At 40.9% G+C, this 20,658-nt stretch overlaps 4 protein-coding genes across 11 annotated transcripts in view; 1 reads left to right on the top strand and 3 right to left on the bottom strand.

The window, feature by feature from the left end:
- Positions 1–856: 856 nt before the first annotated feature.
- Positions 857–11,801, bottom strand: cnot3a (CCR4-NOT transcription complex, subunit 3a). 5 transcript variants are annotated; one of them, XM_017038076.2, is made up of 17 exons: positions 11,647–11,801; positions 10,981–11,051; positions 10,791–10,858; positions 10,610–10,684; positions 10,405–10,494; positions 10,161–10,289; positions 9,918–10,013; positions 9,604–9,817; positions 8,523–8,656; positions 8,283–8,339; positions 7,045–7,981; positions 6,861–6,966; positions 6,585–6,759; positions 6,220–6,319; positions 5,395–5,593; positions 5,170–5,302; positions 857–1,329 (listed from the first exon to the last, which is right to left on the bottom strand). In XM_017038076.2, exons 2-17 carry the CDS (start codon positions 11,003–11,005, stop codon positions 1,177–1,179), a joined length of 2,691 nt encoding a protein of 896 aa, XP_016893565.2. In that variant the 5' UTR covers positions 11,006–11,051; positions 11,647–11,801; the 3' UTR covers positions 857–1,176. The 5 variants fall into 5 exon arrangements, with proteins under 5 accessions (XP_016893565.2, XP_016893564.2, XP_016893566.2 ...); XM_017038075.2 differs by having other exon boundaries at positions 9,604–9,823; positions 11,647–11,800; XM_017038077.2 differs by having other exon boundaries at positions 6,585–6,726; positions 9,604–9,823; positions 11,647–11,800.
- A 561-nt stretch (positions 11,802–12,362) lies between these two features.
- Positions 12,363–16,347, bottom strand: tfpt (TCF3 (E2A) fusion partner). 2 transcript variants are annotated; one of them, XM_008323175.3, is made up of 7 exons: positions 16,210–16,347; positions 15,146–15,247; positions 14,662–14,784; positions 14,460–14,530; positions 14,310–14,379; positions 13,793–13,951; positions 12,363–13,407 (listed from the first exon to the last, which is right to left on the bottom strand). In XM_008323175.3, exons 2-7 carry the CDS (start codon positions 15,245–15,247, stop codon positions 13,333–13,335), a joined length of 600 nt encoding a protein of 199 aa, XP_008321397.1. In that variant the 5' UTR covers positions 16,210–16,347; the 3' UTR covers positions 12,363–13,332. The 2 variants fall into 2 exon arrangements, with proteins under 2 accessions (XP_008321397.1, XP_008321396.1); XM_008323174.3 differs by lacking the exon at positions 16,210–16,347 and adding an exon at positions 15,662–15,800.
- On the top strand, positions 15,809–17,189 carry ndufa3 (NADH:ubiquinone oxidoreductase subunit A3). Its single transcript, XM_008323173.3, has 4 exons — positions 15,809–15,949; positions 16,271–16,345; positions 16,793–16,870; positions 16,997–17,189. The coding sequence occupies exons 1-4, from the start codon at positions 15,943–15,945 to the stop codon at positions 17,086–17,088; spliced, it is 252 nt and encodes an 83-aa protein (XP_008321395.2). The 5' UTR covers positions 15,809–15,942; the 3' UTR covers positions 17,089–17,189.
- A 245-nt stretch (positions 17,190–17,434) lies between these two features.
- The window catches only part of LOC103388266 (brain-specific angiogenesis inhibitor 1-associated protein 2), a 14,605-nt gene continuing 11,381 nt past the window's right edge, over positions 17,435–20,658 (bottom strand). For 2 of the 3 annotated variants that reach the window (XM_025061399.1, XM_008323177.3), the window contains 3 exons: positions 20,187–20,355; positions 20,067–20,107; positions 17,435–19,659 (listed from right to left, as the gene is read on the bottom strand). In XM_025061399.1, the coding sequence (XP_024917167.1) occupies positions 19,587–19,659; positions 20,067–20,107; positions 20,187–20,355 (283 nt within the window). In that variant the 3' untranslated portion in view covers positions 17,435–19,586. The remainder of the gene's footprint in view (positions 19,660–20,066; positions 20,108–20,186; positions 20,356–20,658) is intronic. The other variant, XM_025061398.1, reaches the window with a different exon arrangement.

Genomic DNA, 20,658 nt, shown 5'->3' with positions numbered 1-20,658 from the left:
TACCATCGTGAAAAAGTGCAAAAAATTGATTTAAATTGATTTTTTTCAGAAGATTATATTGTTTTTTTCATAATCTGAAGCTTACTTGTGAAATTAGGATTTTACCAGGAAAAAAAAAATTCTCAAAATGCTGTAATTTGAAAAGAAAATTTTAGCTGAAACAATTCCCAAAAATATTTTGTCTTTCAAAAATAAGTGTCTCCAAAATGAATAAATGTGTTAATCACTTGCCTTAAAATACGTAGCTAGGTCCAATTTTGTGGTTAGAATTTAGAAAATATATAATTTCTTGGTATGTCAAAGTTTGATCCCCGTATAATACTTTACAAATCAAAAATCAAGTCAATCAAGTCTTTCAAAAATGAATAAAAATAACTTATTTGCCATAAAATACATAGCTATGTCCTGTTTTATGCTTAAAAATCAGAAAAAAAAATTCTGGTACATCAACAATAATAATAATATTTGATTCAAAAAGTCTTGAAAAAATAAAAATTTCCCAAACATGAATAAAAATTAACTAATTAAACTAATATGTACGTAGCTATCCGGTTGCACCCAAGAGACCTCAGGTCGACTTTTGCTCAGTCTTTCTTCTCTTCAGGTATATTATCATTGATAAAGGTATATTATTATTTCTTAATCTGCATTTTTAGGCATCAGCATTTAGTAGCGTTTTTGACATCTTTAGACATAGTTTTAGCATTTGTAGCACATACTCGACACCTGCATGGAAAATTTGGGACCATAAAATTGCATTTTTAGGAATTTTTGGAACAATTTTTATTGTTTTTGCTTTCTAGCAAAACTCATAGCATAGTAATTTGTATAATTTTTCACATCACACACACCCACATGTACTTTCTTAAAAGCATTTATTGAAATATTACAATCCTGTTGTAACCCAATTGATAACATCTCCCATGCAGAAATGTGATGAGAAAAAAAATTGTAAATGCCTTGAAATTCACAATTTAGGCATCCCTCACTGACCTTCCATTTCCCCCAAAAATAGAATCTATAAAAGGCAGATGTCTCATAACGTTTGGTTGTTTTTTTTTTCTGTTCTTTAACCTCAACCCACTGGGGGAAAAAAACCCTGAAAACTGATCACAAATATCAAAGTTTTGCCCGTGGCACACATCTGAAAACTCTCTGGCTTATCAAACAAAAATATTATAACTCACTGAAACCATGAGAATCTAGGGTCAGGTCCACAGCAAAACCAGGATCAGTTCGTGTCATCAGCCAGGAAGAGCACGCGGACAGCTGCAGCGGACCAGACGCTCCCTGTCTGACGGTCGGCCTCAACAAACCACCAAAAATTAACTGTTGGGTTGTAATGAACAATAAACAGTCAGTATGTGTGTGTGTCGTCATCATTTAAACATCAAGTGGTGGAGTGAACGCAGTGGAAATACATTCACTTTTGTTTTTGTTTTTTTTTTATGGCCTCCATGATGTAAGAATCTGCAAACCCTATATTGAAATTTAATTTACAAGTTTATTATATTTGTCACAAACATGAATGTGCCATAATAATGCATTTTCTTTGACAGGTTACACATTCTATCTGTAAAGAGAGGGAGTCAGAGACCAGTTCAATTGCATAGCAATTTAATCCTTGTCCAAAAGACGCTTACCATATCACAGGGAGAGGCCCTGTTGTCACTCTCAATCAGTGTTTAAATCGACCAAGACGATATCAATAAAAACTATTGATAACTGCTCACTATCTCTAATAGTGACCACGTTCAATCAACAGGCATCGCAGGGTCTGAGGAGAAGCCGTTCCTACACGTCATGACCAAATATCCACTGTGTGTGTTCCCAGTCTAAACCACCAAATTACAGGAAAATACAAGACGGGTGCTTCATGTAATAAATTCCAAACAAACTTTTAAAATCATTTAAAGTTTGTTCTGTGTCAAGTCAAAGGCTTCCGGGCTAAAGTTGGGCAGGTGGTACAGAGAGTCGAGTTAAAACGGAGAGAAAAAAAAAAACCAAAACAAAACATGAGAAACATGCACGGGGGAGGGGGAATTGGGGGGGGCAGGGGGAGTTGTGGAGGAGGGGTGGGGTAGGCTTTTCTAATGCCACATACTGAGTGTGCACACAGACAGGCACAAACACACATCTCCACCGACGACCCTCGCGGCTCATGCGGCGCTCTGCTCCAGATCAGACCCACGGGGCGTTTGTTTTCGTCCAGAGCAGAGAGCTGCAGGAGCAGCAGGAGCTTCACGTGGAGACGCAGCCTATACAGACACCGCTCCCCCCCGGTCAGAGGAGGGCTTCTACTACACATCACAATCTTTTATCCACAGTTTGGAGTTCAGTCTCGGAATGTCAACAGCAGCACGTTTTTGTCTCTCCCTGTCCTTTTCGTAAACGCCCCCCTGTGTGTCACTGCAGGTCTCGGTCTTCCAGGTACCTATACTCAAAGGTGAACCCCTCCTTCTTCCTCTGGCCCCATTTCTCATAGTCGAAATAAATGTAAGTGCCCTAGAGAAACAGAAACAGCAGCAGAAGAGGAGGAGGTGAACAAACGTGATTCAAACAGAATAAGGGGGAGTGGGGGAGGGGGGTGAGAACAGGAAGGAGGCCACACCTGTTCAAACTCATCAGTGATGGTCTTGGGCTCCTCATGTCTCTGGAACCACATCATGTACTTGGTGTGAAACCTCCACGATTGTTTCTTCAGAGCCTTGGCCGACAGATACTGAGCCTTGGTGCCCTGAGACAATGACACAGGAGGCGGGACTTTGGTTTAACCTCAGATACACAGGGACTGGGCCACACACACACACACACACTTGAACTGATGTGCCGAGCCAGTGACCCAGTTCTCCTCAACTGCCTTTCACTACAACGCCTGCACACCGGTCAGCCCGTGCTGTGTGTTTTCCTACTGCAGTTTTATTTAAGTAGGTCAACAAAAGTCAGCAGTTTGGAGGAATTATGAAATCACAGACAAAGACTTTTTTTTTTGTGAGATCAGGTCTGTTGTGATGGGAACAGAAAACAATGATTTTTGCAGACACTTTTATCCAAAGTGACTTAACAAGAGGGGGATTAACAATTGTGGTTCCTCTGGGAATCGAACCCAGGACTCTCTGCTTCTGAGGCAGGCGTGCTAACTGCTACAATTTAACCAAACACCTGACGACCAGTCTTAGCACTGATTACATCGATGTCTGTGTAATGTTGATCTAATAAAAGGAAGTCGTTCTACTCGGTTTGAGTGACTGTTTACTGTAAGACAATATTTTCTACTGAAATGAACTTTTGTTCTAATGAAAACAGTAAAAGACACCAATCAAAACGCATGTCGTTGTTTGGTGAAATCGCGAAAAGTGTGAGTGACACGGTGGTGATTTTGAATGTTTTACCTCCAGGTAGTAGAAGATGAAAAACAGTGTTTCAGTAGACAGCCTCTGGTAGAACTCTATGGAGTCAGAGTGGTGGGGCGGGACCTGATGATGGAAGGGCAACGTCGGACACGGGTTCCTCATCAGGTATTGCCTGAAGGTAAACAGGTGGACGTCAACACACTGCTGTTGTTTCACTGGAGTCACAAACGCTTCCGTGACCGTTTGACGTGTCACTGCCGTTACCTGATCCTCTCAGAGTCTGAGGGGTGGGGCATGTGGGTCCAAGCAGACTCCTGCATGGCCTGCTGGTAGAGCTGGTCTTTGGGGAGAGGAGTTGGGCCCAGAGGACAGACTCCCAGTGAGGGCGGGATGCTGACCTCTGACACAGACGGCTGAGGAGCTGCAGGAGTGCCCGGCGCCGCAGACGAACTGGAGAAGATGTCTGCGTGGACAAAAAGTGAAGACATTTTTTTTAGCTAATGCCTCCGTTCACTTGAACATCAACCTGTGTGTGTGGTTGAAGCAGAACTTTGGGAAATGAGTGAACACATGGTTTAAATATTAAAGAGTTCAAATAAAAGAGAGCGCCACCCGTTCTGTGGAACCAACTGTCCACTGATTTGTGTCACACATTAGGGTTAATATTTGCCCCTCAGTCCAGTAACTAACACTCACAACTGGACCGTCTTTGAGACTTTGTTCACATCTTCCAAACTGATCCAACCATACATCTCACTTCTGAGTCATAGACTGTTTTGACTCAAGTCTGAGGGAAGTTGAGTTCAAATTATAAAATCAACAACCACGGATCCCAACAGACAAATAACTGAATGAGCGAAGAGACTTAACTGCCGTCTCCACTTAATGAGTCTCAGAAACGTTATATGTTTTTATTTCAATTCAATTAGAGAACAGGCAGTTTGACTGAAGAACTGTTGGACTACAGAGGGTGGGATTTTACTGAAGCGCTAAGTGGACTGAACTAGTGTGACTTCGAGGAGCAGACAGTAGGGAGAGGGGCTGGGGAGCGGTCCAACATCTCCTCTCGTTGCCAACATCTCTTACCTCTGTCTGTCAGATGGAGGTTGGGAATCTCTCCATCCAGACCTGGTCCCAGTACGGCTCTTTCAGCCATCGCTTTCAGAGAACTCAGAGGCTCAGGTGGCTGCGGAGGAGATGAGAGGGGAAAAAATAAAAAAAAATGAACCGAAACCTGGTTCACACGTCAGCGGTAGGATCACGAGCTGTTCAACTGAAGAGCTAAGCCATTTTAGCAGCGATGGCCGGCCATGGGAAGAGCAGACGTAGACCAAAAAAAAAAAAAAAAAAAAAAAAACCAAAAAACCATTTCCAGTTTTACAAAATAAAAGCTTGCGCCTTTTTTTACGGTTTTTTTGGGAAAGGGTGATGGGAACAGAAAACCATGATTTTTGCAGACACTTTTATCCAAAGTGACTTAACAAGAGGGGGATTAACAATTGTGGTTCCTCTGGGAATCGAACCCAGGACTCTCTGCTCTCTGCTTCTGAGGCAGGCGTGCTAACTGCTACAATTTAACCAAACACCTGACGACCAGTCTTAGCACTGATTACATCGATGTCTGTGTAATGTTGATCTAATAAAAGGAAGTCGTTCTACTCGGTTTGAGTGACTGTTTACTGTAAGACAATATTTTCTACTGAAATGAACTTTTGTTCTAATGAACACAGTAAAAGACACCAATCAAAACGCATGTCGTTGTTTGGTGAAATCGCGAAAAGTGTGAGTGACACGGTGGTGATTTTGAATGTTTTACCTCCAGGTAGTAGAAGATGAAAAACAGTGTTTCAGTAGACAGCCTCTGGTAGAACTCTATGGAGTCAGAGTGGTGGGGCGGGACCTGATGATGGAAGGGCAACGTCGGACACGGGTTCCTCATCAGGTATTGCCTGAAGGTAAACAGGTGGACGTCAACACACTGCTGTTGTTTCACTGGAGTCACAAACGCTTCCGTGACCGTTTGACGTGTCACTGCCGTTACCTGATCCTCTCAGAGTCTGAGGGGTGGGGCATGTGGGTCCAAGCAGACTCCTGCATGGCCTGCTGGTAGAGCTGGTCTTTGGGGAGAGGAGTTGGGCCCAGAGGACAGACTCCCAGTGAGGGTGGGATGCTGACCTCTGACACAGACGGCTGAGGAGCTGCAGGAGTGCCCGGCGCCGCAGACGAACTGGAGAAGATGTCTGCGTGGACAAAAAGTGAAGACATTTTTTTTAGCTAATGCCTCCGTTCACTTGAACATCAACCTGTGTGTGTGGTTGAAGCAGAACTTTGGGAAATGAGTGCAGAACACATGGTTTAAATATTAAAGAGTTCAAATAAAAGAGAGCGCCACCCGTTCTGTGGAACCAACTGTCCACTGATTTGTGTCACACATTAGGGTTAATATTTGCCCCTCAGTCCAGTTACTAACACTCACAACTGGACCGTCTTTGAGACTTTGTTCACATCTTCCAAACTGATCCAACCATACATCTCACTTCTGAGTCATAGACTGTTTTGACTCAAGTCTGAGGGAAGTTGAGTTCAAATTATAAAATCAACAACCACGGATCCCAACAGACAAATAATTGAATGAGCGACGAGACGTAACTGCCGTCTCCACTTAATGAGTCTCAGAAACGTTATATGTTTTTATTTCAATTCAATTAGAGAACAGGCAGTTTGACTGAAGAACTGTTGGACTACAGAGGGTGGGATTTTACTGAAGCGCTAAGTGGACTGAACTAGTGTGACTTCGAGGAGCAGACAGTAGGGAGAGGGGCTGGGGAGCGGTCCAACATCTCCTCTCGTTGCCAACATCTCTTACCTCTGTCTGTCAGATGGAGGTTGGGAATCTCTCCATCCAGACCTGGTCCCAGTACGGCTCTTTCAGCCATCGCTTTCAGAGAACTCAGAGGCTCAGGTGGCTGCGGAGGAGATGAGAGGGGAAAAAATAAAAAAAAATGAACCGAAACCTGGTTCACACGTCAGCGGTAGGATCACGAGCTGTTCAACTGAAGAGCTAAGCCATTTTAGCAGCGATGGCCGGCCATGGGAAGAGCACACGTAGACAAAAAAAAAAAAAAAAGTCCAAAAAAATAAATTGACATAAGCCATTATTTTAGAAAGATACGACCTCACTGTCTTCACCTGACCTCAAGGCTGCAGGAATGTTAAAAAACCTCAGCTCACCTTGAGGCCCTCAGAGGCCTGAGTGTAGGAGTGGGGCCCGTTCAGGAGGCTTCCTCCTCCAGGTGTGCTGTCTGAGAATGAGGGGGACGGAGAGCTGGGAGGCAGCGTGATGGAACTGATTAAACTAGGGCCATTGTCCATCCTGCTCCAAGGAGAAGAGTAACAGTTAATTTCTCTGGTAAAAAAAAAACAAAAAGGAAAGATGTTAAGTGAGAGAACTGAGAGGAAGTAGATTTATAACAACAACAACAAAACAAAACAAAAAGAAAAACTCACGGCTGGCTGGTTGAGGAACTGAGAGATGAGGGCTGGCTGCTTTGTGACTGGTTTGGTGTACTTAGAGCTGATTCTGTGGAGCTCTCTGCTACAACCGCACTGTAACCTGTGGGGAGTAAAGAGAACACAGTGAAGTGGAGGAAACAAAAGTTACATTTCATACAGATATAAAAAAGTTACACACTTGTGCTTCCGTTCTGCTTGAGTCCACTCGGAGGCCGAGCAGGAGCAGCATTAACACCCACTCCTCCAACCACACCAACACTTCCACCATTTCCTCCCATCATGCCGACTACACCAGAGGTAGTGCTGACAGTACTTGGGGGCATCTGTGAGGAACCAGGTGCCACGCTTTGACCTGGTACCAGACCCAGAATACTCCCGCTCAGAGCGCTGTGAGCCGAACTGGAGCCAAGTAATCCGAGCCCCGTGCCTGCTCCGTTGGTGGTGACTCCACTGGAGCCAGAGGTGGGGATGGAAGTGCTGCTCTCTACTGAAATGCTGGACTGGGTGGTGCTGCTCAGACCCAACCCGCCCGATGCTGCTGCCTGAGCATAAGGGGCAGGAGTGGAGCCCGAAAGGAGCCCTGCCATTGTGTTGAGAGGCGCATGTTGGCCACTAAGACCTAAAGCAGACATTTGACTGGCACTGCTGGTCCCCGTCAAGCCTCCTTTACTCAACCCCAGGCCCAGTCCGAGCCCCAAACTAGAAACTGAGGTTGGACCGGGTGTGGTCTGAGACTGAGAGTTGGGGGCGGACGAACTGGGCGTGCTCGGCGTAAGGAGAGAGGGCGCAGTGGAGGCCGGGAGTAGGGGGTTGCTGGGTGGACTGGGGGTGTTGTTTGACGGGACACAGGGTTTCGTCTGAGGCGGCTGCTGCTGTTGCTGCTGCGACGGTTGGTTTGGCGGCTGAGACTGTTGCTGCTGCTGCTGTGCCGGTTGATGCTGATGCTGCTGCACTGCGCTGCTGAAACTTCCTATTAGACTGTTGCTGGTAGGGACAGGGTTATTGCCTCCGACAACACTCGCCATGGACACAAGGGAGGAGGATGAGGAAGACCCAGAGGTGGCAGAGGAAGAGAAAGAAGAAAGCAAGGATGGGGTGCCGTTCTTCACAGGTGACTGAAAGGGAGAGGACCAGAGAGAGGATTGAGACAGAGTGTGTGCAGATGTCAAGTCCAGTTAAAACAAACAGTATAAAGATAAATGTACACCACATATGCCCATATATACAAATGTGTTAGTGCAAGAGGAACAGATTAAATCACAAGTCTCCAACCAGGGTCCCACAGAGAAAACGTGTTCCATTTCAGTGTCTGAGAGGCCAAAACCCTTCAGTCACCATGAATCTCCAGGACCATGGGTGAAGAGTGCTGCACTGAACTGTTCGTCTACTGACACACCACAGATGAGAACCTCTCACCTGACTAACTTCACTGTCTGTCGACCGTCCCCTTTTCTTATCGTCCTCTGAGTTCTCCTATAGGAGGAGATACCTTGATATGACATTCCACTTCTGAAACGTTGAAGCAGCAAACTAGCCAGTGGCTTAAAGCACAATTTGTCTGTACAGAAATGCATGTGAATGTATGTTCTCTACCCAGCATCCCATTTACAGCTTCACCTTCAGAGTTTCCCCACGGTCAGAAACACGACAACTTACGGCAGTGCATGTAGCTGGGGATGGAGGGATGGGTGACGAAGAGGTGGTGGAAGTGGGAGTGCTGCTGGAATGGAGATACAACTCATCTTCCACGTTGCCCTGACCTGAGGGAGAAGTTGCAACTAAAGCTGCAGCTGGGAACAAAAGATGAAACAAAGAAACGTTCAACGTTGTCAAAACAGGTATGAACCAAAACATACAGAGACAATCCAATAAAATTAGGTGGAATTTTAAACCCCCTTAGTTTCTCGTGTGTTTTTTGGCATTTGTTTGTTCAACTTTGATTCTTTTCACTGTAGAAACAGTGCTGTACATCTGTGCATGTTTCAGCTGCTGGAACAGCAGGGGATCCAATTTCCACCATAGTGGAAACGAGAGCAGGGTCTGCAGCTCACTGAGAAGGGTGGTGCTCTATAGTCTCATTCATGGGGGCTGGTCAGGACATGGTGGTGTGGAACTCGTGCAACCTACAGTCACAACCTGTTCAATGAAACCAGCTCCCCTGTGAGCCATTACACACTGCAGCTGTGGCCAAGTCCAGTGTTGTTGTAATAAATCATAAAGATTTCCTCTTTGAGTGGGCATTAAAAATCATATCATATACTATTGTACACTGTATGTTTTAAATCTGGCAACTCAATTTTTCAATTTGGACAAGGTGTGTTGAAATACTTCACCAACACCACCATGCTCAGATTTAGGTGAGAGGAGACAACAACCATAATTTACACACTATTGAAACGGACATTTCTAATATCCGCTAATATTTGATTTTTCTCTAAAATCCTAAATCCATTTATGAGGTTTTCTAGATGAAAATGTTCAACGTACATAATTTGTTTTAAATAATAAGTCACGTTTTCGTTTTAAAACAAACACTACGACCTGCGTCTAAAATCATTGTAGGATGTAACTTAAACTTAAACTTTTACTACAGCAGCTGAACGATAACTTTTTGACGCGTTAATAAATTCTGTTAATCAATGGAAATGTCAATGTTCTGAATACATTTTTAATTATGGATTAATTAGTCCTTTTTACTTTATGTTTCCGTTCGTCTACATTTACAGCCAGTACTCACGGATGTCTTCCAAGTCCAAGTCGTCATACAGGAACTCGTTCTCCTCAAAATCTGGATCCTGGGATGAATCGATGTAGTAGTCAACGTCGTCCTTGATCTTTTGGATCGCGTCCACTGGCACCGAGTCGTTATCCAGCATTCGCAATATGGTCTCCAACATCCGAATGTGGAACCTATGCCTCTCAATCAGCCGCTTGAGCTCATCAATTCTGTCCTGTTTCTACGAAAAAGTAAATGATCAGTTTGACGATACGTTTTATATTTGACAACTGTAAAAATAATTATGTAATTTAGACGGAAAAAAACTGACTTACCTCCTTATCACCTTTTTTCTTTCTTGTTTGAACCGAAAGCGATTCCACTTCACTTTCAAACTGATCCACCTGCATATTTAAAGTGTCTATCGTACTCTGCAGACGGAAACAGGGCCGGAGAACATAGCGTTAACAAAATGTGTTTTTTCTTAGTTCACGAAAATCAATAAAAACTAGCAAATATGATTAAGGTACTCGAAACATTTTAATAAAAAGCTTGTATGAAAAAAAAAAGTGAGTTACTGTTAGCCACTGTCCAGTTTCCTCCTTTTCCCTCTGAGCAGGATCCACTTTCTGAGCCAAACCCAAGCCTTCTTTGGAGTAGGCTTTTGTTTTAGTCTCACGTTCTACCACCTTGAAACGCTCCATTTGCTAGGGAAAGTAAACACCATACGAATCTTTTTGAGTTACACACTTTGACGTGATATTGAACAACCCATAACATAGTCTTTTAAAAAAAAAAATTAAAAAAAGAGAGAAGCGGTACCGTCTCTATTAGTTTGCGATTCTCGACTAGCTGCCTTTTGTCTTTGATCTCGTTTGAGGCCAACCATGTTTTAATTTGATCTCTTAATCGCTGGAAAGAGAAAGATTGAAAAAAAGTGTTTCAATTTTCCTATTTCATTTAGGTACACAGTTAATCAACATTTCACACACATTGAAAAATAGATCAGTTTTTGAGCTTTATTTACCTGCAATTTTTTAATCTCTTTCTTGAGGTCAGCCTCATATTTTTCCTTCTGATTGGCATTGGCTGCATTGTGAAGCTGCATTGTGTTCAGAAAAAAATGTATAAAGTAAAATGCTGTGAATGTAGTGTGGAGTCTTTTAAACACTTTTTCAAAATAAAGCCACAAAGTGAGAATAAGTTACCTTTTGCCAGATGTCTTCAAATTGTTCTACACCTTCAGCTACTTTTTTCAAACATCTATCGATCTCACCTGTGAAGATCAAACACGTAGCCCATCACTGAAGTAACCGCATTTTTTTTGTTATAAAATTAAAGATGTTACAGCATCCTGGTCGCCAGTCCAAAGAGTGCCATTGTCATATTTGGTCTTACCTTGTAGTTTTCTCTTGTCAGCCATGGCTCTGACTACGACAATGTTCACATTCCGTCTGTCACAAAGTTAACTGTGTGCAGAAAAATACCACATCAGGAACAGTTTCAACAGCGGACGGTGCCTACAACAGAGCCATCAGTGCAGCAGAATGTGTTCCATCTAAACTCCTGTCGGCTGGACTGCTAACGTTGGCCGCATAAATAATGGCAGGATTAAAGTCTTTTTCATCTACTACTCTTTGTGACGTTGAATTTCCGCGGACGCTGCTCATATAGCTACTGTTAGCGATGAGACTGGCATGGTTGTCAGCTAAAATTAGCCACTTAGCCACCAAATGTTAATACTAGCCATTTGCTTAACTCGTCTACCTCGCACGGCTAGCACCTTTCCCGTTTTAGACACAAGTATCACGGCGCAGATACCTGGGTGTATTTCGCACCCGTGCATCCTTCCTTTATGATGCAGTACTTATAACTTGTACATATTTAGCGTTTTAAATGGGTTGCTGATAAATAATAATCCGTCCAAAATCGTTATCATCTTAGCTCCTGCAGCTAACTGCTAATGTATAAAATGCTAACTAGCAGCTTAGCTAACCAAATTTTGGAAAAATGGAAACTGGGTCAACCCGGCTGTTTGTTTTCATAGTTGCTTAAAACGTTTACCTATGGTATGGACTTTCGTTTGTCTTTTTTTTAAACACGACCAGAAGTATATCCAGAAAAATCTTCTTAAATCCAAATTGGTATTTTCTTTTCGACAAGCTCGCTCAGTGTACTGTAGCTGAAGATGGACGGTAGCTCAAATCCCACCTCCACTCCGAGGGCCTGCCTTTAAATCTAAACTGAGAGACGTGATTGGACATGAGCCACGCTCGTCACAAACCTGCATCCGCTGGCATCATGGGCTGCGATCAGGGCCAGGTTTTAGATCAACAAAACAAAAACGGAACATCGTCGTGAATGTTTTTCTTTAGAATTTCGCAATATTCGAATTTGAGTCATATTTATGAGCCGGATGTAGATTGTAGTTTACAGTATATACATACGACACTGGGACATTAATACAGTTCCATGTTCACTTGACACTATTTAAACCATCATACGACACTGGGACATTAATACAGATCCATGTTCACTTGACACTATTTAAACCTAACAATAAGTTGCCTTAGAGCAAATTTTCATCTAATCGTTTTAAGTTTAAACAATACCAGGCAAAGTTCTATATTGTGGTTAAATCCCCTTTATCTAACTGCCACTGAGTAAGAGAACACATGGTAGACTCAAGTCCAACACATGGTGTAGAAACAATGCAAGACTGGGATCCAATATGGCAGCCACCACATAGACACTGGGTAGAAATGTATTGAATAGTTATGTTATATCTGATTCTTTTATTTATCATGTAAATATAGTACACTGAGTGTAAAAAGACAGTGAATGGAGGAAGTAAATTTAAAAAAAAAAAAAGCAAACTCCAACTCGTGGCCATGAATTCAGGATTTTTTTGGACAAAATGTCAATAATAAAAATAATAAAACAACAGTTACCCTCACGTCATCTTTGATACCCTGGTCAAAAGTGCACTGGTGTGCAGTGGGGAGAAGGTCAGACCATCAAAAAATCTTCATCTATAAATAAAATCCTATTTCACTTAATGCTATTTTAAGCCGACCCTAACCTGGTGTGATGGTGACCCAAAACACATACGATGTATTTCTTATACTGAGTCCACAATTACTGGTCTTTAAAGACAAATCCATTACTTGTTGTTTTGGAGAGAAAAATATTTACCTTAACAAACAACAAAATGACCGTAGCATCCTATTTACCCACCGTCGGTCAAACTGTGTTTACAGAAAACAAGGTTTTACCATGAACCAAAAAACAGCACGTTCTTCACTGCTTAACATTTAAAGTCCATTTGTTAAACAACTTCATTTGTTCTTTATTTAACATTATCAAAGTCTAACAATGATGTTTTTCTAAATCAATCCAGGGCGATAAATCGGGTTACAAAAGATTTTGTTTGTTTTTCCTTCTTTAATTAAGCGTAGATCAGCAGAATTCTACCAAACAATGACAAACTTGTATCGTCCTACCGGTGGTTATGAAAATATGATGCCTCGTATCGCAATACAAATCATAAAAGTATAAACTACTATGTACATAAAATGTACATGCACGTACAAGTCTACAAAGTTAAATTCTACATTCGATTTAGACGCATCTGTACACAAGGTTTAAATTAAATTAGAGAAATAAGTCCAAAACCTGGACTTTCACAGGGTCACATGACCTGAAACAGAAACTGGATTCGTCAGTATCAGATCCAGGACAGTGCAATGTTCAGTGAGATAGAGAGGCTGGGCTGGGCATTTCTCCAAACTGTGTGTCTGCCAACACCGACAGGTCTGGTTCAGTCTGAATAAAGAAGCAGAAACTTGGTCAACAAAAAAGAAATATCATTAACCCTGATGTGCTGTCATTTCTGTCCAACCAGTTCTTATGTTTTTGAACATGTGACAAGGCAACGTTTGGCTGCGCGTGAAAAATGAAACACCTCCTTCATAGTTGTTTCCGTTTCTCCTGACGTCACTGTATGTAAACACTATGCACTCTGACATGTTTGGTTTCAATAGTTAATTATAAACCTAGCCATAATCCCAATATTTCCTGTACATTGACACAGAGCTGAACAAATTAAATACAGTATAATTTAAACAAAAGCGCCCTTACTTAACAGCAGCATTTTCTTTTAAAAACAATCAAAAACCTTTGTAAAGTACCGTGGCCGTTATTTAAATACCTGCGGCTCTTTGTCCTTTTCTAGCTTGGGAATTCTGTGTCTCCTCTTTTTTGGTCCAGCAGTGTGATGTAAAGCTGTGGACGAGGCAGAAGCAGAGACACCATTGAGGAGGTCATCTTCTAGTCCAGCTGCAGCCTCTGACTGAGCTCCAGGTTCATCCTGAAGAAAAATGTAAGGAATTAGGATTACAGGCATTTATAATATTTCTAAATTAATTTATTATGGATTTAGCAATTCTTAGCATTAATTTAAAAAAACAAACATCTGATCAAAGGCCACTGAAGAACTGACTTTTAAGATGCAGGTCAGGATTGTATTGTGGTGAACAACTAAACGAAGATCGATCTGAACAGACTTGTACTTGTTATATAAAATGAGTAAGACAGAAATCCACAACCCTTTGCTTTTTACTTCAGTTTTTGTGAGTGTGAAGATGAGATGCCTTGTCCTATGTAACAGCATTTGGATTAAATAAAAATGGTGGCTGCTGTACATGTCTACTGATCTCATTTCTTACCTCAAGAAATATAGTGAGCTGTGCATTTCTATAATCATCCCCATGTGAATCTAACGTCTTCATCAGAAACCTGGAGAGAAATACACAACACCTCAATAACTAAAATATATGAATGTGTAGAAATGATTTTATTACACTGAGGTTTCGTACCGTCGTTCTTTCTTCAAACGCCGTGTAATTCTCTGTACTTGGTGAAGGCGGCCTAACAATTTTTGGTTTACCTGAAATTGACAGAGATCCCAAGTTATACCAATAATATATTAAGACTTATGTTGACAATAAAAACAGTGATAATATGTGCTTTGTTTTAGTAAATATATCAGCCCATGCCCATGACAACACACACACACACCTGCTCAATTTCTTTACACCTCCTGCTCAGTGCCAGGTATTTCTTCTTATGCAGCGCTCTACTGTCTTCATCTTCTTGCACTGTGCTCCCAAGCAGCTCATTGCCTCCTGGGCCGAGCTCCACCTGCAGAAATATCATTAAAAAAACACTTGGCTTCAGATATCTTGTCTCTCAAGTGCTGCCAAAATGACTTTTTGTACCAAATTTTCCAATAATTTTCCAAAAATGTAGAATAAAAACAGAAATATCTGATCAAAATCTTAACTTGAGCTCAGATGTTTAGAATATGACAGGAAATGATGGTTCATATCACCTCTCCAGATCCCAACTCTACACCTCAAAATGTAGAATACAAACAGAAATATCTGATCAAAATCTTAAAATAATTTTCCAAAAATGTAGAATAAAAACAGAAATATCTGATCAAAATCTTAACTTGAGCTCAGATGTTTAGAATATGACAGGAAATGATGGTTCATATCACCTCTCCAGATCCCAACTCTACACCTCCCGGCTCCAACTCTGCCTCTAAGATGTGTCCTCCAAACAGAGGAGGCAAAGCCAAACCAGAGAAATCCTCCATCATCTAAACAGGAAGGAACAATAAATCAATAAGAATTGAATGAACTATAATATAAGCTAACAAACCAGCTGTAGTAAGAAACTGCTGATCAGTTGTGGACTATATCCTGTATTCAGATGATGAGACCAAGATTAACTGTTTCAAATAAAACATCTACTCGGAACAAATAGATTCCAAACAGCAAACCCCACTCGTACTTAGGACGTTATTTCCCATTAGCTAAAGTTACACATTTCACCAGAATAAATACTTTTATTTCATTTTACTGGTAATTTCCCTCGTGCTGTTATGTTGAACCAGCAGAATCATCGTATTCAACGTGATAACTCATTTCTGTTGCTATTAGTTTACTTTGCATAAAGACTAGACAAAAAATTGTCCCAAACCCAAACAACCTTAAGCTAAAGACATACTTACATTTCTGACAATACACTTTGCTCTGTGTCCTGCAGCTTTGAAATTTCACTGCGGTTTGTTTTCTGTTCGCGGTCTAAATAGATTCATTTGTTTGTAATTTAAACACTAACCCTTTTATGCTATATATATTTTTTAAAGTAATGAAAACGGAGTATTAAGAGAGTAATTATGCTTTTGTCTTCCTCGTTCACCCTGAGGAAGTATATTTTCGTGAGACGGTCACGGAATATAGACGTCATATTTCCCATGAGCACTCGCGCTGTTCAACAACACAGAACAACATGGCGAGTAAGTAAATTTCATGTTATGATTTACCCCCCTTAACGGAAGAATAAGACATCATAAATCTTTACATAAGAAAATACTTTCTGTAATTAAACGGCATGTCACAGAATGCATCTCCTAATTTAAGAAATCCAATAACGTTCAGTAGAAATGTAAGAAAACGTGACCTTGGATGTGTTGCTAAAGCTAAGCTAACATAGCTAAACCCTTAATTGACATTGAGTATTGTCGCATATTCAGTATAAAAACATAATAGTAATTACCTGTAGAGACGTTCAGTCCATCTGTTCGTACGTTAATAGTTTTTCCTGCTTCTGTCCGCAGGGGTCCTAGCCTTTCTGAAGAATGCGTGGGCTAAAGAGCCTATTTTCACGATCGCCGGTGGAATGGTAGTTGCCGGTAAGTAGGTCCATGCTTTATGAAACAGAGAGGTTGACTTTAGTAACTTTAAATAATGAACTCATTTGAAAAAGTAAGTGAGGGTAAATCAAGAAGAGTTATAATACGTGGAAGTTTAAGATGTGAAGTAAAGAAAGTGACGGTGGAGCTGGTGTCTACATCACAACACCAAAGAAGTGACGAGAATCAGTAGAGTCATACCTGAAGGTGGGGGTGGAGACGAATGTCGGGGTAGTTTAAGTCACTGCGGTCCGGAAACTGCGACACTTTCATATTACATTAATAATAATACTAATAATAATACATTTTATTTAATGTGTGTTTTGCATCTTTTGCTTTTTTTTTAAAATTAAATTCCTAAGATCTAAACATTGTCTGAAATCCATTGACACTGTGTGCTGTTCACAACGTTCTTGTTTTGAGGTAAAATATTGTTGATGTTCACAGGTATCATTTTGCCGCTGATAAGCCCCCTCACAAAGTACTCAAATAAAATCAACGAGAGCATGCCGTACAACTACCCAGGTAGAAACGTTGGTCCTTTTCACTGTCAAAAGCACAATGTTCAATATTCAGTTATCCAAATCGATATGTTTTCCTGTAGATCATAACTAACAACAAAGCTTCTTTGTCCCCTTTGATCCGATGCAGTTCCAGTGCGAGACAATGGAAGTATGCCCGACATTCCTTCTCATCCAAGTGAACCGAAGGGAAGAAGCCTGGAGTGGTTAAAAAATATGTAACTTTGGTCCGAACCAATGTAAATAATTCTCCACTTTCTCATATCTGTCCACAACACTGATCAGCCCAACAATGTTCCAGAATAAAGACTATTTAACTCTCATGCTGTTTTGTGGTGTAAGACATGATTTGTTACACACGCAGTAGTACGTTCCAATTTTGTTATATATTTATAATTATATTTTTTCTCATTGAAACATGATTCTTCTCACCTTAGAAGGAATTTAAGATATATAAAAAGAAAATGCAGATTTTTGATCACTTTCAAAGTTAAAATCTTCCAACAATGGATGAACGTGTTTCTGCATAAAAAAAACATTCTAGAATCAAAATGTCAAACCGCCTTTTCTTTTAAAGAACATTTATTTTAAAACATTGGGTATTTCAGATATCACCAACCATTCATCATCAAATTAAGATGCGACTGTCCGCAATAATACTGTTTATTATTGATGTGCAATAATTGATCAATATTCCACTTTGGAAGAAGAGACTAGACTTTATATGAGAATATATGTATATATATTGTATATATTGATGGCAGCAAACAAGCTAGACCTAACACTACTTCTGTTTTGCATAGTGACCTCTTGTGGGACATGCTGTACACTGACACGTGATAAATTACATTACATAGTTCATTACCTTTACTTGTCCATACTTTCTCCATTTATTTCAAATGTATTTCAAATCAATGTGTAATACAATTAATGTAAATTTATTTTCTACACCAGAGCTACAAAATGAAAGTGAACCATAAAAACAGGCGCAGATCGTTCTAGATCAGGGTTCTTCAAGGAACCAATGTCCCAGAATGTGTATTCACAGAAATTTACATTAGATTTAAAAAAAAAATTCAATACTTCTGTAGAAACTTTTCTACAGACAGGGGGAGAACCACTGTCTTGGTGAGTTCAACCAAAGTGGAATATCATTGTTAAAACGACCAAAGTCAAACAGGCACATTTGAGCACAATGTACAGGCACTTATTAGCCTCGACGTGGTTAAAATTGTTTACGTCGAACTAGTCAAAGCACTATATTAGATGTTAAGTTTCTAAGACAGGTCGCAGCCTGATCCTATCATCACATCACATTACACAAAGTCACATCCAACCAGACTCATCGTCGTCATCATCATCATCATTTGTCAGGCCCTCACCACTGACAGGCGACAACAGAGCTGCCCAGTGTTACTGAGGACGCCTGTAGATTATCATAAAAACTCCTTCAAACGTTGGTCGACTTCCATTGTTCCTTCCTCATCACTTTCATTTGGACTTTTCCTCAACAGGACTTTACCGTCTGTCCTGGCTTCTTCATATGGAGGCTCGTTTTCAAGAGTAAAAAAAAAAAAGAAAAAACTCTGGACTCAGTTATGAGATTTAAAAGTCATAAAAATATCAGAGTACTGGAATAATCTGTACCTTTTTACTTTAGATCTCTTTGAATTTATAATGATTGCACCATTAGAACTTTTTTTTCTGAACTTGTAGTATTTTCATTTTATATAATTTAGCCTCTTTAATCTAATGAGAAATCTCATAACCAGACAGACACGAGCCTCCACATAAAAGGAACCAAGATGACGAACACTGAAGGCACTTTTTTTTCATCCTCACGACTTGGAACCGTCCATAACAAGTTACTTTCTTCAAGAAACATTTTGCACAAAAACGTTTTTTTCCTCTTACAACTCATATTTTCTCTGATTGTTGTTTGTTTTTGTGAAGGTCATCAATGTTTTTCTCTCCGTCCTTCATTCCCATAGAACACACTTTTAAAAATGTGCTCCGCCTCAGTCATTTAGACTTCACTTACATTAATAAGGTTCATTAGAACTAAACCAAAAACCTACATTCAAACTAATTCATCATTTTAGAGCAGCAAAGTGAAAACTCTGTAAACATAAAAAAAAACAACTCAAATGTATTCTCCCCCCAAAAATTAAATAGTATTTCTTTCCATCAGTTATAGAATCTAACGCATTCTCTCATATATAATTATATCATCGCTCTTCCTCAGCAGGAGCCGGTCCTTTTTTTTAATATAATACTTACATTACAGTCCAGGAGAAAGTGAACAACTAGAACAACATCTGTGGAATATTCCAAGTTCAACTGCACCACACAGACAGTAAATAATCCACTGAACCCCTTCACTGGCTGGAAATAAATCTCAGAAAATATTAGTTCACCTGGTGGAGCAAACACAAACTAACTACAGCCAAACATTTGTTTAATAAAAACTAGTCTATGTTTCATTTTAAGGCCTCACCTTTTTTTTTCAATAATAAATCACAGGAATCAGTTTTCTACTTCCTCCTATCGCTGCCCCCTGCTGGTCAGTCATAATCTATAAAAATAGGCCTGAACACATGGGCCTTTAAAAAGTTGTTTTTTTTTTCTTCTGTTTTTGAATGTGCAGACAGAACATCCAAAACACAGACAACATAAATCCAGGAACTGTTTCCAGGTTCATCTCAGCGGAACTCAACCGCTTACTCAATGATGGGAGCCGAGCGATCGTTGGTGACGGTTTTTCTTAGTCGTATGTGGGCGAATGGATTTGGCCTGAAGAGAAGAGAATTGTATGGAAAATTAATATTTTTGATTAAAAATGCAGAGAAAGGGTTCACTCCTTCAGTCTCAGTTTCAACAACCAAGCAGATGTATTTTTTTAACCTTCTCAAAATGACGTGTTCTTTTTTTCTTCCACTTAACGAAGTCACAAATTATACTAATCCCATTGTGTACTCTGTAGCTCCACCCCTTCCTGTGCGAAGATCAACCATTGACTTTAATCGTGCACTACTGCTAACCGCTACGATGTACAACGCAAATTTCCCAACAGCCATTTTTTCTCTCTGTCACGCGCTCAACCGTTACCATGGTTACATCCTCAGGTCTTCTAATGAACAAACATACATTTCATGTAGACACCAAGGAACCAGAACAGAACAAGGAGGGAGGGTCCTTACCTGGAGGGCGAGGGTGGAGAAGAACCCAGGTCTAAGGTGATCTGAACCACAGACAAACAAACCATCAGACACGGCTCAGTGTCATCACGTGTCACGGGACAAAGGTTTCGTGTTTCTGACCTTGTTGGTGTCAGCCATGCTGTACGGGCGCGGGCGGAAGGTGCTGACCCTCTGGGAAGGAAGGGAGCGTTCCTCCTCCGACTCAGGGGTGAGAGCCGGCAGACCTGCAGAGCCTATCTTGTCGAGCTGGCCGGTGCTGGTGCTGTTAGCTTTAGATAAGAAGAGGGCGCTACAGCAGAGGTGACGGACAGAGAGGAAAGAATGCAGCAGATAAAAAATAAATAAATAAAGAAACGCGATCAGAGTGGACAGATATTAGTTTCATCAACAGCGTTGTTAGTGTTGGACGGTGGGAGAGGGAAGACAAACAGTATCTGGAGTCAGGGTTAACGCCTGTGACCACTGTTTTTGTAGGAGTGGAAACTGACTGGCTCTGACTGTAGACGTCAACATAAAAAAACTGCAACATGAACAGAACATCAACAGCAGCAGCAGCAGCGGCAGCAGCCGCAGCCGCCGCCGCCCCCGGCCC

The sequence above is a fragment of the Cynoglossus semilaevis genome, chromosome 13 (assembly GCF_000523025.1).
Source record: "Cynoglossus semilaevis isolate Cse_v1.0 chromosome 13, Cse_v1.0, whole genome shotgun sequence".
NCBI lineage: Eukaryota > Metazoa > Chordata > Actinopteri > Pleuronectiformes > Cynoglossidae > Cynoglossus > Cynoglossus semilaevis.
Note: the sequence above shows the minus strand (reverse complement) of the source record. Positions and strands in the feature narration are given on the sequence as shown.